This window comes from Electrona antarctica, assembly GCF_951216825.1.
Source record: "Electrona antarctica genome assembly, chromosome: 24".
Classification (NCBI taxonomy): domain Eukaryota; kingdom Metazoa; phylum Chordata; class Actinopteri; order Myctophiformes; family Myctophidae; genus Electrona; species Electrona antarctica.
This window is the reverse complement of record NC_136803.1, coordinates 20,072,160-20,086,831: the sequence shown is the minus strand read 5'-3', so window position 1 is coordinate 20,086,831 and position 14,672 is coordinate 20,072,160. Positions and strand designations below refer to the sequence as shown.

Below are 14,672 nucleotides of genomic sequence, written 5' to 3'. Positions count from 1 at the left end.
GGTCTTTAACCAAGTATTGGAGAGTCTGGATTGGTCCGATGAGCTTAAAAGCACACATGTCGAAGAAGCTTGGCTTGGCTTCAAAACCAAATTTACATCAGTACTGAACAACATGGCTCCTTTGAGAACCACCAGGGGCAAAACCCGCTCGGAACCATGGATGAATTCGGACATACTGGCTGCAATGAAAGCCAGAGACAAAAAATGCTCTGAAGTTCTAAAATGCAAGTCAAAGCTAGCCAAGCGCTTCGACAGTGTTCGCCAAGCTCGTTTGAACAACCTAAATACACAACGAATCAAACTACGAAACAGTGTAACTGCCATGACCAAATCAGCTAAAAGTAACTTCATTAATGATAAAGCTGAGGAAAACAAAAACAATCCTCATGAGCTCTGGAAGCTACTAAACAATCAACTAAGCTATGGTCAGAAACTAAAAACCAGATTTTCGAACATAAACATCAAATCTGACAACACTCTCATCACTGACAACCTTGATGTGGCCAACTACTTGAATATCTTCTTTACAAACATATCAACAACTCTGGTTAACAAACTGCCCTCCCACTCTGGGCTCTTTGGTGTAGAGCACATTACAACCTTCTACAAAAACCTAGGTGTTTGTAAAGACGATTTTAAACTAGTTATGGTAACAACTGATGAGGTAATTAAGAAACTGAGTGCCCTCCAACCCCACAAGGCCACAGGACATGACAACATTCCCTCCAAATTTCTCAGAGACTCAGCCATCTCTATAGCTCCAATCATCACCCACATAGTAAACCTCTCCATCAAACAGGGACAGGTCCCCCAAGATTTCAAACTGGCCAAAGTAACCCCCTTGCACAAGAAAGGGAGTAAATTAGACCCCGGCAACTACCGCCCTATTTCTATTCTTAGTTCCATCTCGAAAGTGATGGAAAAAATAGTCTATGAACAGGTTGAAAAGTATCTTGCCACTAATAAATTATTGTACGAGTTCCAATCTGGCTTCAGAACATCCCACTCCACTGACACATGCCTCCTCTATTTGAGCGACCACATCAAACAAGAGGTGGACGCTGGCAAATACTGCGGCATGGTCATGCTGGACCTCCAAAAGGCTTTTGACACCGTGAACCACTCCATACTGGTTAACAAGCTAAAAGCAATTGGTTTCGATAGCACATCAGTGAGCTGGATGCAATCCTACCTGGAGGGGAGAGAACAGATGGTGGAAGTGAACGGAACACTGTCCCCCCCCCTCCCAGTGAGCTGTGGCGTTCCACAAGGAAGCATACTAGGGCCTCTACTGTTCCTAATATATGTAAACGACATGACTTCAGCCTGTGACTGCAACTTGTTCCTGTTCGCAGATGACTCAGCACTGCTGGTCTCGGACAGGGACAAACTGCAGGTTGAAAATGCCCTCAGCTCTGAACTCGGTAGAATCTGCACCTGGCTCGCTGATAACAAACTATCTTTACACCTGGGAAAAACTGAATCCATTCTCTTTGGCTCTATTAGTAATCTCAGCAAGGCAAATGGCTTCTTGGTTAGAGTGGGTGACAATGTTATCACACGTAAAGATGAAATTACCTACCTAGGTTCCATCCTGGAGGCTAATCTTTCCGGTGATAAAATGGCCACCAACGTAATCAAAAAAGTCAACCATAGAACAAGATTCCTCTACAGGATCTCCTCACTGGTCAACAAAAACACCCTGAAGACCTTAACAGGAGCCCTTGTACAGGGTTTCTTTGACTATGCATGCACCTCCTGGTACCACAGCACCTCAAAGGCCCTTAAAACCAGGCTCCAGACTTCCCAAAACAAACTGGTCAGGCTCCTACTTGATCTAGCCCCCCGAACCCACCTCACCCCTGCCCACTTCGACAGGCTGGAATGGCTTAGGGTCGACGACAGAGTACAGCATCTTGCAATGGGTCTGGTCCACAAGATTCGATACACCACCAAGATACCCATGTACCTGTCTAGATACTTCCTTAATGTTAACGAAGTCCACACCCACAACACCAGAGGGAGTGCAACGAACCATGTACAACCCAGATTCGGCACAAACAAGGGACTAAATTCTTTTCGCTCCTATGCCACTAAAATGTGGAACGCCCTACCAACTGTCATTAAGACATGCGAATCCCTTGACTCTTTCAAAACCGCTCTCAAAGGGCACCTACTGACGGCTGCAATTCGAAACTGGCCCCTGTAAAATCGGAATCCCTCAAACACGAACGCAATGACAACACAAGAGACGGTCGCGGCCACACAGCCAACTCAAGGTATGGCCACTGAGCCAACTTGGGGACCCAGCGCAAGGACAACACAAGAGATGGTCACGGCCACACAGCCAACTCAAGGTACGGCCACGGAGCCGACTTGGGGACCCAACGCAGCTCCTCCAAGGAAAACAAACAATTTAACGGAGCTGAACGTGAATCCCCCCCCCCGCCCCCCCCTTTTTTTCCCCTCACTGTATATTTTTCTTTTCCCTTTTTACCTCCTTTTTGATGAATTCTTTTTTGATGAATTCCTGTTCTGTCTATAGAAGTGTCTATTTGTACGTCTCTAAATGTTTTGATGATTTGAACATGGTGGACCCTGTTGGAAACAAGTGTAATGCTTAATTGGGTCGTCCACTCACAGTTAACAGCCTTTGTATTGAGTTTGTGCTTGAAATGTACTGTAATTCTGCAAACTGTTAATAAATTCTTCAATCAATCAATCAATCAATAGAGTCAGACAGAGTTACGACATTGAGGGGGCAGAAAACTGAGCGCTCGAGCGCTGCTGTTGTTCATGCAGCCTGAACGGGGACAAGCTGGAGTTGGAAATACATTGTTTTCAACGAGGGCGGCGCAAACAAGAGCTATTTTAAGGCACGTGTGCAACATGACTGACTGTTTAAAAGTATTGTACAGTGACAACTAAAGTCTTTGTCATGTTTATGTTGTACTATTACTACAAAACAATCTAAAATAAAGGTTTTATTTAAGATCATTAAAGCTGAGCTGTTGCCTGGGTCCTAGCCCTAGAATGGCTCTGTTGTTACATACGTAAGTTAATTAAATGATCACAGGCATTCTAGGTCTACCTGGGTCCAATGCATTTCTGCCAACTTGCGCTCCAGGACTTGTCCCCATTTGCTATGCTCTTGAAGTCTATGTAGGACTGAAGCCCCATGAAGTGAACGGAGTTGTCGTAACTCTGTTTTACTCCATGGCTGATCTGGGAGGAAATAGGTTCCTACTAGTCCGTGTAGTTGAACTCGGAGAGATGGATTAGTGACTAACTTGCAGAGTGCGTAGACGTGGTAACAGTCATCTGACCATGTGAAAGTCCTACTCCTTATAGTCCTGCACTAATTAAGAGTTAATAAAACGTTGTACTTTGTTTATAAACCATGCTGGACTTTGCCATCTTCGCTGTGACATTTGTTGTCATTCTGGTTGGTGCGGTTCTCTATCTTTATCCGGTAAGTTCGTGAAACAATAACAGCAGTGTAGTTAGCCTGATAGCAAACAAACGAACCCCCTGCTGCTGCTTTGTGTCTAAAACGGTTTGTAATGGAACTTTAACATCTGGAACCCCCAAAACAGATGTTTTATCATTATCTGGTGTGCTCATCATCTGTTGAAATGTAACAGAAACTTCCTGACCCTGTGACCCATATATAGCCTACTGTACTGTATGTATGTGTGTCAGTGAGAGAGATAAGGTGTGTGTGTGTGTGTGTGCGCGCGCGTGTGCGTGCGTGAGACTTCACTGGAGTCGTTTACATAATATTTCGTTTACAAACAAATCAGTTGAACCTCTTCCATATGTGAGCATAGTCTGCATGCTCACATTTTTATAGGGTTAGGGTTTTTCATACAAAATGCATATGGTTACAGAGCATACACTGCAACATATAGGCCTGCATTTATTTTAAATGAATGTGTTTCCATTGTGGCTCTTTTATCTGCTCACCATTCCAGTCATCCAGGCGTGCTTCTGGCATTCCAGGTCTCAACCCCACAGATGAGAAGTAAGTTCACTTTATTATTCTTATCAGGGTGGGAATGTAAGTTAACACATGGTGTTATGAAGTAGTGTTTGGTTGGATTTAATTAATTGAAAACAGGGCTGCAACTATCTTTTTCTATACTTTTTGCTTATGACCATGCGATACATCACTGAGGATACGTCCCAGGTGCATCCATGCGATATTCTTAGTTCTTAGTTATCTTATTATTTGTAAAAATGGCAAAACATGACTCCTAACGTCGTTGAAGTGGGACTCATAAAATGTCCCTGGGACTCATCTAAAAGACCATCCCTGCATCCCAGGACTCATTACATCGAAAACCTATTTACATCAATGATCATTACACTTGACTAGAGTCATGAGATTCTATGTTGCTGTATTCCATGCTAACTGCTGCAGCCTTAGTCTGGAGCCCATGCTGGTTAAACAGAACAACAGTACAGTCAAGGACGTGCACACATAGACATCAAAGGGGGCTTCAGATCCTGTCCTTTTGCCCGTCTGCAAAACAACTGCCCTCTTTCCATGCCAGCATTCTAGGAGAATAGATTTTTTCCGAAGTCTCCTGAACTTGAACACAGTATTTTGCATTGAACAAATGTATTTAGAAATCCATGTCGTACACCGCATCTCCACTAGCTAAAGAGTTCTGGGTTCCCCCCATGAAAATAGCTGATGTAGTGAGCTTGTAGATCTGCTATTTTCGCAATTTTTGTCCAAAAGTGCCCTAGGGGATTTCAGCCCCTGCCCCTCTAACACAGTGGTTCAGAACAGTGTTTCCTCTCTTGTCAGGGATGGGAACCTGCAGGACATTGTGAACCGGGGCAGTCTGCACGAGTTCCTGCTAAGCCTGCACCAGGAGTTTGGACCCGTGGCGTCGTTCTGGTTCGGAGGCCGGCCGGTGGTCAGTCTGGGCTCTGTGGAACAGCTACGACAGCACATCAACCCCAACAGGACCAGTGAGTGTGAACTGTGAACCATTTTTTTGGTCGGGAGAAACAGTCGATCCCATTCTGGACGGGAACCCCTTTTGGTGTTTTTTAAGCATTATGTTATACTTTAGCTATTGAAAAATAGCAGATCTACAAGCTCATAGCGCAGCACTCGTGCCGCGCTGCGAGCTTGTAGATCTGCTATTTTTTTTAATCTTGAAAATGTGGCGCACACCGCACATCTTTGAATATATATTCTTTCACAGCGAACTTTTTATAACTCAAATCTTTGCTTCTGGGGATGTCCCTGTCTGGAACAACATATTTTCAGATGGGGGTCCTCGGCCAAAATACAGATCATTCTGGGGATCCTTGACATGAAATGAAATTGACATAGAAACAGATCTCAGGTCTAAATGGGTACTTAAATCACAATGAGACTTTGGTAGATATTTGGCTTGTGTAAACTGTAATGAATGGATGAAACGGCTCTCAAAGTCACTGTCTTCATAGCACATATACAAATTGTAATCAAAGCAGATTCTGTCATATATAAAATCACAAAACCATCTTCCTGTTGAGTTGACTAATTAATTGGGCTGGACTGGACTGGACCAGTACAGTAGATCTGTATCTTCAAGTAGTAAAACACAACGGGAAGTTAAAAATGCCATTCAAATAAAAATACGAATGCCGTCTGGCAGAATCAGATTTGTTTTCCTTCTTTTATATATTGTAAAAGAGTGACTTTGAGAGCGGTTTCACCTGGCGTGCAACGTAAGCCATTGAGGGCTGGAGACTGTTGGGAATAAATATATCAATGAATCAGCTGAGTAACTATTGCAGATATCTCACCAATATTTGGAGTTACATCATGGCAAAGTAACATTCACGCTGCATGTTTATTATCTTCAGAACAACAACCATAATTTGCCCTTGGCTTGTTCTCTTTTGAAATGGATATAAAATGTTTCTACGGGGCGGGGCGAAACGTTGTTGAAAAGCGTACGCACCCCCTTTTAAGCGTGCCGAAAGTAGCCCGTCTAGAAGCCCAGAATGCGTCGTACGACAAAGTGTTCAGCAATGAGATAATCATTGCTGTTTTGTGCATTCCCTCTCTCTCTAAGCTGGTGGAGGAGCTGGTGGAGAAATGGCAGTCGTTCCCGCAGGGCCAGCACACCCCTCTGTGTGCCCACCTGCTCGGACTCTCCATGAAGACCGTCACCCAGCTGGCCCTGGGTCCACGCTTCAAAGACGACGCAGAGGTCATGCGCTTCCGCAAGAACCACGATGCGGTGAGAAAATTAACAGACAGTGCTTCACCTGACAAATATGACATGTCATATTTTTTTTTAACTGGGTTGTTGTTCAGATCTGGTCAGAGATTGGGAAAGGCTACCTGGATGGCTCCATGGAGAAGAGCTCCAGCAGGAAGGGACATTATGAGAGCGGTGAGTGAGAGGAGGTTCAATACGTCTGTTGTCTCTCTCTCTCTCTCTCTTTTATTATTTTCAGCAACGCACGGCATATAGAAACGCACAGACAAGGCAGATTACACATTAAAACCTAAGAGCTGACCAGTACAACCACAGTCTTTTACCGGTCCGTTAGCCATTGAGCAGCTCCACTGGAGCAGTTGGGGGTTCAAGTGCCTTGCTCAAGGGAACTTTGGCGGTGTTGGGCTAGGGTTCATGACATGTGGTTAACGAGAGCGTCTTGTGTTGTCCAGCCCTGTCCGAGATGGAGTCAGTACTGCTGTCTGTGACCAGGGAGAGGAAAGCCCTGCAGAGCCAGAGCGTGTTTGTAGACGCCTTGCTTCAATCCAGCCTCACAGAGAGACAGGTGAATACTAGAGCAAACGTTTTAAAGTCAAATCTTTGCTTCTGGGGGGGGGGGGGGGGGGGGGTCCACGGCCAATTACATATAATTCCTGGGGTCCTTGACATGAAATAGTGTGAGCACCACTGATATAGAAACTATATCTATTCAGATATGTTGTTGAATCGTCAGATATGTTGTTGAATCGTACCTAAGGTCTAAATGGGTTAAAAAAATCACACCCGTGTGAACTGAGTGGTGCAACTACACACGTCACATGCTAACCATAGCAACCATGCTCGTTTTTTTGGTACGAACACGGGTACACGGGTACAAAGCCAGTTGTTGGAGTGGTTTGCACCACTCAAAAATACATCTTTAATGTGGGTCACAGATTTTGCTATTTTACTCACAAGCTCTTGTTATTTCTTCATGAAATGATGCAATGGTATTAAAGTGGGGTTCAATCACAACACAAATGTGACGACTTATACTTCAAAATGTTGAAGTTGAAAGCCAACAGAGAAATTATTAAGTATTTTGACAGTGATAGTGTATAATGAATCCTTTCAGATCATGGAGGACAGCATGGTGTTCACTCTGGCAGGATGTGTCATCACAGCCAACTGTAAGTAAAGTTTGACACTTTTAAAGGAATACTTAAACCCCATTTGAATTACATGAAGCCTTGTGGGTGAGAGTGTCCTCCCTGGGATTTAGTGCTGCACAATTAATCGAAAAAAATATCGAGATCTAGATTCAGACACCTATGCAATCTCATTTTGTGAGAATTGTAATCGGTCATTACGACGGCATCAAGGCCCGAGAAAATACATTTGAGTCGACTAAATCAACTGTAGATTTAGTCGACTAAAATCTTATGATATTTAGTCGACTAAAACTAGACTAAATCATTCCAGGGCACTAAAACTATATGCAAATTATTCCAGAGACTATGACAAAAACTAAAAATCACATTTGCTGCCAAAAACAACACTGCTACTATCCAGTGTCATGTCCAGGGGGTGTACTTGTACAGTACATCATATGACACACTAGTGTCATGTCCAGGACAGGACAGGCCCCAGGGTGTGTACACAGCACTTGTACATCAAGCTGCCTCGCTAGAGTTGTTCCGATACCGATACTGGTACTGGTACAATTGACACTAGGCTGAACGAATGCAACGGGAGCAAGTCTGACCCAACAACACTGCAGCAAATCGCCAAAAACAGCCGATCTACAAGCATAAATGACAACTGACAAATGTAGGTATGACAATTAAATTAAATTGGCGAAAAAGGGGTAAAATAAGTGGTTATTCAAGGAAAATAAAAAAGTACTCGGTACCGGCGAGTACTAAAAATTAAGTACTTAAATACTCGTACTCGGTCTGAAAAAAATGGTATCGGGACAACTCTATGCCTCGCTCTATGGAAATGGATGTTGGGCTCCTGACCTACTGTATGTGCCACATCATGGCTCAGGAACCGTTGATTTCCAAGGCTGATTACTCACTGTATAAAAATATTAAAACACAGAAACACATTGGTGAAGAAATTTCTTGGTAACGATTTAGTTCCCAGATTTTCATAGATTTCTCTTACTATTAATGTACCCGTTGCCACTGACGCCTAAGGACGCCTTTTTTAATATCAATTCATTCGGGTGATCAGCTGTGTCTAGTTTCCCTGTGTAACACTCTGGTTTCGCTCCGGTTTTCATTTCCGGAAAAAAACCGTAAGTGAAGGCTTTTGCTTGCTATTGCAGTGATGTAAATAGGTTTTCAATGTAATGAGTCCCGGGATGCAGGGATGGTCTTTTAGATGAGTCCCAGGGACATTTTATGAGTCCCACTTCAACAACGTTATGAGTCATATTTTGCCATTTTTACAAATTGCAGCATTTAACTCCTATTTCATTTTATATGGTTATAATGTGGTTATATTCATGTAGAAAACAGAAGAATAAATGATTATTATAACTAAAGCTAGAAAAATAAACTAGAATAAAAAACAGTACAGTAGTGCATCCCGTGGATGCAGAGGTAGTCGTTTTATTGCGTCCCTCAACTATAAACTTCGTTTTGGGATGCAAAAATGCACCCTATTTTAATCTCTGCTATTGGACGGACTGGAGCATCTTAGAACGTAAATATCTCGGAATCACTTTTTAGACCAAAATGCAAGCTTGGTTTGCGTCTGATGTATCCAAACACTAGTATTTCGCTGATCAAAAGTATGTTTTGGGTGTATTAAATGACAATCAAGGGACATATCGGCTTTTGACTCCCCTTCAAAATAAGACTACCTCCCGTTGCCTTTGCATTACTGGCAAAAGCTCTGCTCAAAGCCACCACTAGATGGCAGTCAATGAGTTAAGAATGTATGCTAAAGGCCTTAATTGTAAATTGTTAATTGTTTGGTGCAGTGTGTGTTTGGGCGGTCCACTTCATGTCTACCTCTGAAGAGGTTCAGGACAAGCTGTATGAAGAGCTGGAGGAGGTTCTGGGTTCTGGTCCCGTTTCTCTGGACAAGATCCCTCAGCTCAGGTAAAACCAGTCACAGTTCAAACCTCCATCCACGATGCCCATCCATCTTCTGTTGTTGGGAATAACCTGTGTTCGACCACTGGATCCTGGATTAAGTTATTATTCAGTCATAAGCTCTTGTTGTATACAACCCAGACATATCCACTTTTCACTTTTCTCAAACCTAGTTGAAAATAGTGAAAATCTTTATTTTTTAACACCAAAGTACTAAAACACTCAAATCAAAATAGCTCTTTAAAGTTGAGGGTTATAGATGAGCAAAGCAAAGAACAACCCAAGGCCACACAACATTTCTAACAAGCTCATGGCTGACGGTTTTTCACAGATTAACCCATTTTCTAGGTATTAAATATCATACTGACATAGTGATTATACTCCCCGTTTCCCTCCAAAATAAAAAAAATATACACACTTTTATGTTCGAGTCATTTAGCTGGTTGGTCTCCAGAGGAAGTTCATATATCGCCCACACTACAAATAGATGACATGAAGTAGTACAAGGTCAAATAAATCCATTAAGCAGAGAAAATATGATCCTGTGATTACAGGAGCACATCATGGGGAAGTGTTGCAATAATATTAATAATAATAATAATGTGTACCGGTAAACTAAAATATGAGATTGAAGAAGGATTATTATATTTGGAAAATTAACTCTGTTAGGAAGATACAGACATTAAAGTGAAATATTGATCAGTTCAGTTGCCCTGCTCTGATGGCGTTTCTGTCCAGGACCCAGATACTGCCAGCAGGTTCTGAACGAGACGGTCAGGACCGCCAAACTGACCCCCGTCGCAGCCCGCCTTCAGGAAGTGGAAGGGAAAGTGGATCAGCATGTCATCCCCAAAGAGGTATCCGTTTTCTCCGTCTGTCTTGTCTGCTCATCACCAAGTTATCACGCGTGCGTGCGTGCGTGCGTGCGTGCGTGCGTGCGTGCGTGCGTGCGTGCGTGCGTGCGTGCGCGTGTGCGTGCGCGCGCGCGTGCATCTGCAGAGCGTTTTCAGCCAGCAGAGCGTTATGACAGGGGGGGGAAGACCAATCACCAGTCGGACAACTTAATGGAATTGCAGTCTCTCTATAACACCAGAGACGTGGCACTCAGAGTACACACAGGGTTCAGGTGTGTGTGTGTGTGTGTGTGTGTGTGTGTGTGCGCCCGTGCAGTGCCGTGCACCTTTTATTCTTGTTCCAGTTTTGTCTCCATCATTATGTGGCTATATCCACTCTCCGTTTCTCCTCCTGTCTCTCCATCTCTCTCCATTTCTCTCCCCTGACACGGTCCCCGCCCACCCCAGAGTGTAGAGTAGGAGAGTAGCGACACGCTTTGATCTCGCCGCAAAGCGGGTGCCTATGGGCTATAGTTCCAAACATTGCTCCTATGGCTGGAACTATCCCATTGAGATAGAATGAGCATTTCCGTATAGAGAGTATGCGCATTCTTAAAGTGAATGGCACATCGAGTGGCAAATCGAGTGGCAAAGCAACAGGAAAAGTGAGTTTAACATTGTTTAATGTTGTTTAATGCAATCAGATAGGACTTTTCTGTTTGGTGTATGGGCTGTCAAGGCCAGAAAGTAGTTTTTTGCCACTCATTAGGCATTCCTGCATAACTTCCGGGTTTGATGATGATGTCACACGCATACCCTCTATTCCATTGTTACAATGGGAGTCAACGCTAGTGTCGCCACTCTCTTACTATATTTCTCTGGCCCACCCTAGAGTCGGGTTCTGCGTGACGTTTTTTCCAGTTAATATCACTGTCATAGAATGTCTTGCTCTTGTTGTGATTTGACACTTTAATAAGATTGAATTGAATGTGAGTGCGTCACTGTATCAGTGAAGAAGCACACACCATATCCGTAGACAGATGGGAATGAAAAACACTCCTCCTCTCCTCTCTTCTCTTCTGCAGGGATCTAGGGGTGTTCTGTCATGGGTTCCTGGCCGGCTACGCCGTGTGGAACACCATCATAGTGTACGTCTTGGCCGGCCCTGAGCTCACAGCTCTCGACAACCTGCTGGAACACTACCACAGCCTGGCGTATCCGTCGCAGTCTCTGCTTTACATGCTGCTGGCAATTAGCACTGTGGCCGCCTTCGACAGGTACGCTCTCCCCTCTCCTACGCACGCTGAAACTAGCCGCCCTAGTGCAAGCTCACCAAGGCCCCTTTTCCACCAGGGTTGAACCGGCCCGGTTCTTAGTCCATGAGTCAGAGCTCCAAAATTGGAACGTACATTATGCATTGGGTAAAAGCATACCTATATTAAATTGTTTATAGGGTCAATATAAGTCAATTAATATATTATAACAGTTCCACAGTAGTAGCTTTTTCATATTTTACAATTTCAGAAAACTAAATTCAATAAATCATTATCTTTGTGTAAGTAATCAATCGGTTTCATGGTGATAACTATTAATTACATTTTTACCTATTCACCTGTATAGGCTACTATAGGTGAAAATTACTAAAGCTGTGATAAATATGACAAAGCTACGGAAGGGTTTATCATATCTTAATTTACTTATATTGATCCTATAAACAATGATCATATAAACAATTTAAAATAGGTATGGTTTTGCACAATTGCATAATGTGTAATTAACGTTCCAATTTTGGGGATCTGGCTCATGGACTAAGAACTGGGCCGGTTCAACCCTAGAGGAAAAGGGGCCAAAGTGTCACATTGCGATGCGTATCATGCGTTGATTAGCTATTTTCGCCGATAGTATGACAGAGTACAACTTAAGCCCAAGGGGGAGTTGTGTGTATGCTCCATTTTAAATACATGTATTATAATAATAATAACAAAAGCGTTGAGAAAGAATCATCTTCCATCAATAGAGCGATATGGTCTTCAGCATTCAGTACATCAGTAGGGTGGGGCCGATATTAATAATAGTTTTTTTCTATACAAGGGTGGGCAGCATTTTCAGGCATGAGAGTTGATATTTCCAAGGCTGGTCACATGAGATCCACCATCACCAGACTGTAAAAAATATTAACCACCACTTTTACATCATATTATAGGTTGCTAACAGTTTGGGATAACTTATTATCTTGCTTTCCTAACTGTCTCTGACAATTCTGATGATACAAAATGATGTGAGGGGAAAAAGCTAAATTGTTAAATAAAATCAATTATAAGTCCATTGCTTTAAAAGAGATGTGTGCATTGTGTACAGTATGTAGTCACACACATTGTTGAAAAATGAATTCACATACTGTGTTTTCTGTTCAGGATGAATCTGGCTAAAGGCCCCACGGCTATGCGGGAGTTTGTCACACTGGACCCTGTGGCGCTGGCAGCATTCTGTGAGTCTTTAGTTCACACACATTTTAACAGACATGCATTTATTTGAATGAAAAAAGGAATATCCGCACTCTCTAGTATAATCTCGATTGTAGTTTCTTCTTAACTTTGTATTTATAATGCACACACAGCAGCAGCCGAAAACGTCTGGGAACTTAGATTATGATCCCTATGACCAACCAGTCCCAAGACCAACCAGTAGGGGTCAGCAGTGACAACACTACACAAGTGTGTAGGGACATCAGGGAATTGGCATAACGACTAAAATGGGGGGAAAGTTGGCAGAAAAGAAGGAAGGTTTTCACAATAATGTACTTCTCCATTTTGTTTAGCATTCTGCTCGTCTCTATCCAGCTTACACTTACTGTGTCCCATTTGCCTGCCTGGGTGTGCACGTGCATGCGTGCATGTCTGTCTGTGCATCTTTCCGTACAACCTACAGTTTATTCCTCGGCCCTGGTCCTGTCTCTCAGCCAGCAGATGACCAGCGATCGTATCAACCTCTACGAAAGCCCCAATGTAACTTTGTGGTGAGTCAAGTCAAATCGAATTATCAAGTCAAAATGTCCTTTTAACTGGTGAGTTTTGTTGATACAATTGTTACAATTTAGGCATTTATCAGACGCTCTTAATCCAGAGCGATTTATAGTAAGCAAGAACAACAACCATGTGTTCCATAGGACGCACTTATAACATTTCTTTGTATGTGTTATTGATTCTGATTAGAGATGTGACGTTCGTGAACGAGTCGGATCTTTTGAACGGCTCTTTGAAAGGAACGATGGGATCCGGTTCACAGTAGGGAGCCGTTCCTTTTTAGAGGAGGAGGGGGGCAGGGGGGTTTCAACTGGGGGGGGGGGCACTGGGGAGACACTGGGGAGGCACTGGGGAGTGGGGAGTCCCTAGGGAGGCCCTGGGCAGATATTGGGGAGGTACTGGGGAGGCACTGGGGGGGACACTGGGCAGACTTTTTTTTTTTTTTTTTGCCCCCCTTCCCCCCCCCCCCCCCCCCCCCCCAGCGGGAACGTCGTTCAAAAGAGCCAGTCTTTTGAACGACTCTTTGAAAGGAACGGATCCCAGAGATCCGGCTCCCTTCAAAGAACCAAAAATCCCATCTCTAATTCTGATGTTAGAATCGCTGTCTGTCAGTTTTCTTCGTCGGGTGGCTGGCATCTCCCTTAGAGATAGGGTGAGAAGTTGCAGTCATGCGACAGAGACTCGGAGTAGAGTCGCTGCTTCTTCGCCTGGAAAGGAGCCAGCTTAGGTGGTTCGGCCATCTTGTTTAGGATGCCTCTTGGGCGTCTCCCTATAGGGAGGTCCTCGAGGCACGTCCCCCCAGGAGGAAGTCACTAATGTTGCTCTGGAGAGGGAAGTCTGGAGCGCTCTGGTGGAGCTGTTGCCCCCGCGACCCGACTACGGATAAGCATTTGAAGATTGATGGGTTGATGTGTTGATTTCGTCGACTAAAACTAAGACGAAAAATGTTCGGCGACTACCTTTTTCCACTGACGAAAACTAAATGGAAACTAAATAATAAGACTAAATATAATGAAAATTTCATCAAAAAACTAGACTAAAATGTTAGGAAGGGACTAGTGGACAAGGGATCCAGTATAAGTCCTTTTACAATTAGCTGCACGCTGAGAATAGCCGATCTACAAGCTCACAACGTGTCGTGGGCTTGTAGATCAGCTATTTTCAGCAAGTGTAAAAAACGGCATCAAGGCCCGCCAAAATACATTTTGTTCGACTAATTCAACTGTAGATTTAGTCGACTAAAAATCTTATGACGACTAAAACTAGACTAACACTAAAACATTCCAGGTGACTAAAACTAAATGAAAACTATTCAAGAGAATATGACTTAAAACTAAAAACAACACTGGATGGATGGGATGGATGGATTCTGGTGTTATCTCCGAACAGCTTTTGAAGCCGTTTTGACTGAATGTGCTCTCCCTGTCTGTCTCAGGCCTCAAGGCTCCGAGCACCACTTCCTTCACCCCTGGCTGACGGTCAACCTGGTGGTGGCGC

At 43.6% G+C, this 14,672-nt stretch overlaps 1 protein-coding gene across 1 annotated transcript; it reads left to right on the top strand.

Annotated features, from left to right (window-relative positions):
- The first annotated feature begins 3,259 nt into the window (after positions 1-3,259).
- On the top strand, positions 3,260-12,640 carry LOC306917558 (cytochrome P450 20A1-like). Its single transcript, XM_079495851.1, has 11 exons — positions 3,260-3,472; positions 3,975-4,024; positions 4,817-4,983; positions 5,995-6,251; positions 6,329-6,407; positions 6,686-6,798; positions 7,348-7,402; positions 9,205-9,325; positions 10,065-10,176; positions 11,238-11,429; positions 12,567-12,640. Exons 1-10 carry the CDS (start codon positions 3,401-3,403, stop codon positions 11,319-11,321), a joined length of 1,110 nt encoding a protein of 369 aa, XP_079351977.1. The 5' UTR covers positions 3,260-3,400; the 3' UTR covers positions 11,322-11,429; positions 12,567-12,640.
- Positions 12,641-14,672: the final 2,032 nt, after the last annotated feature.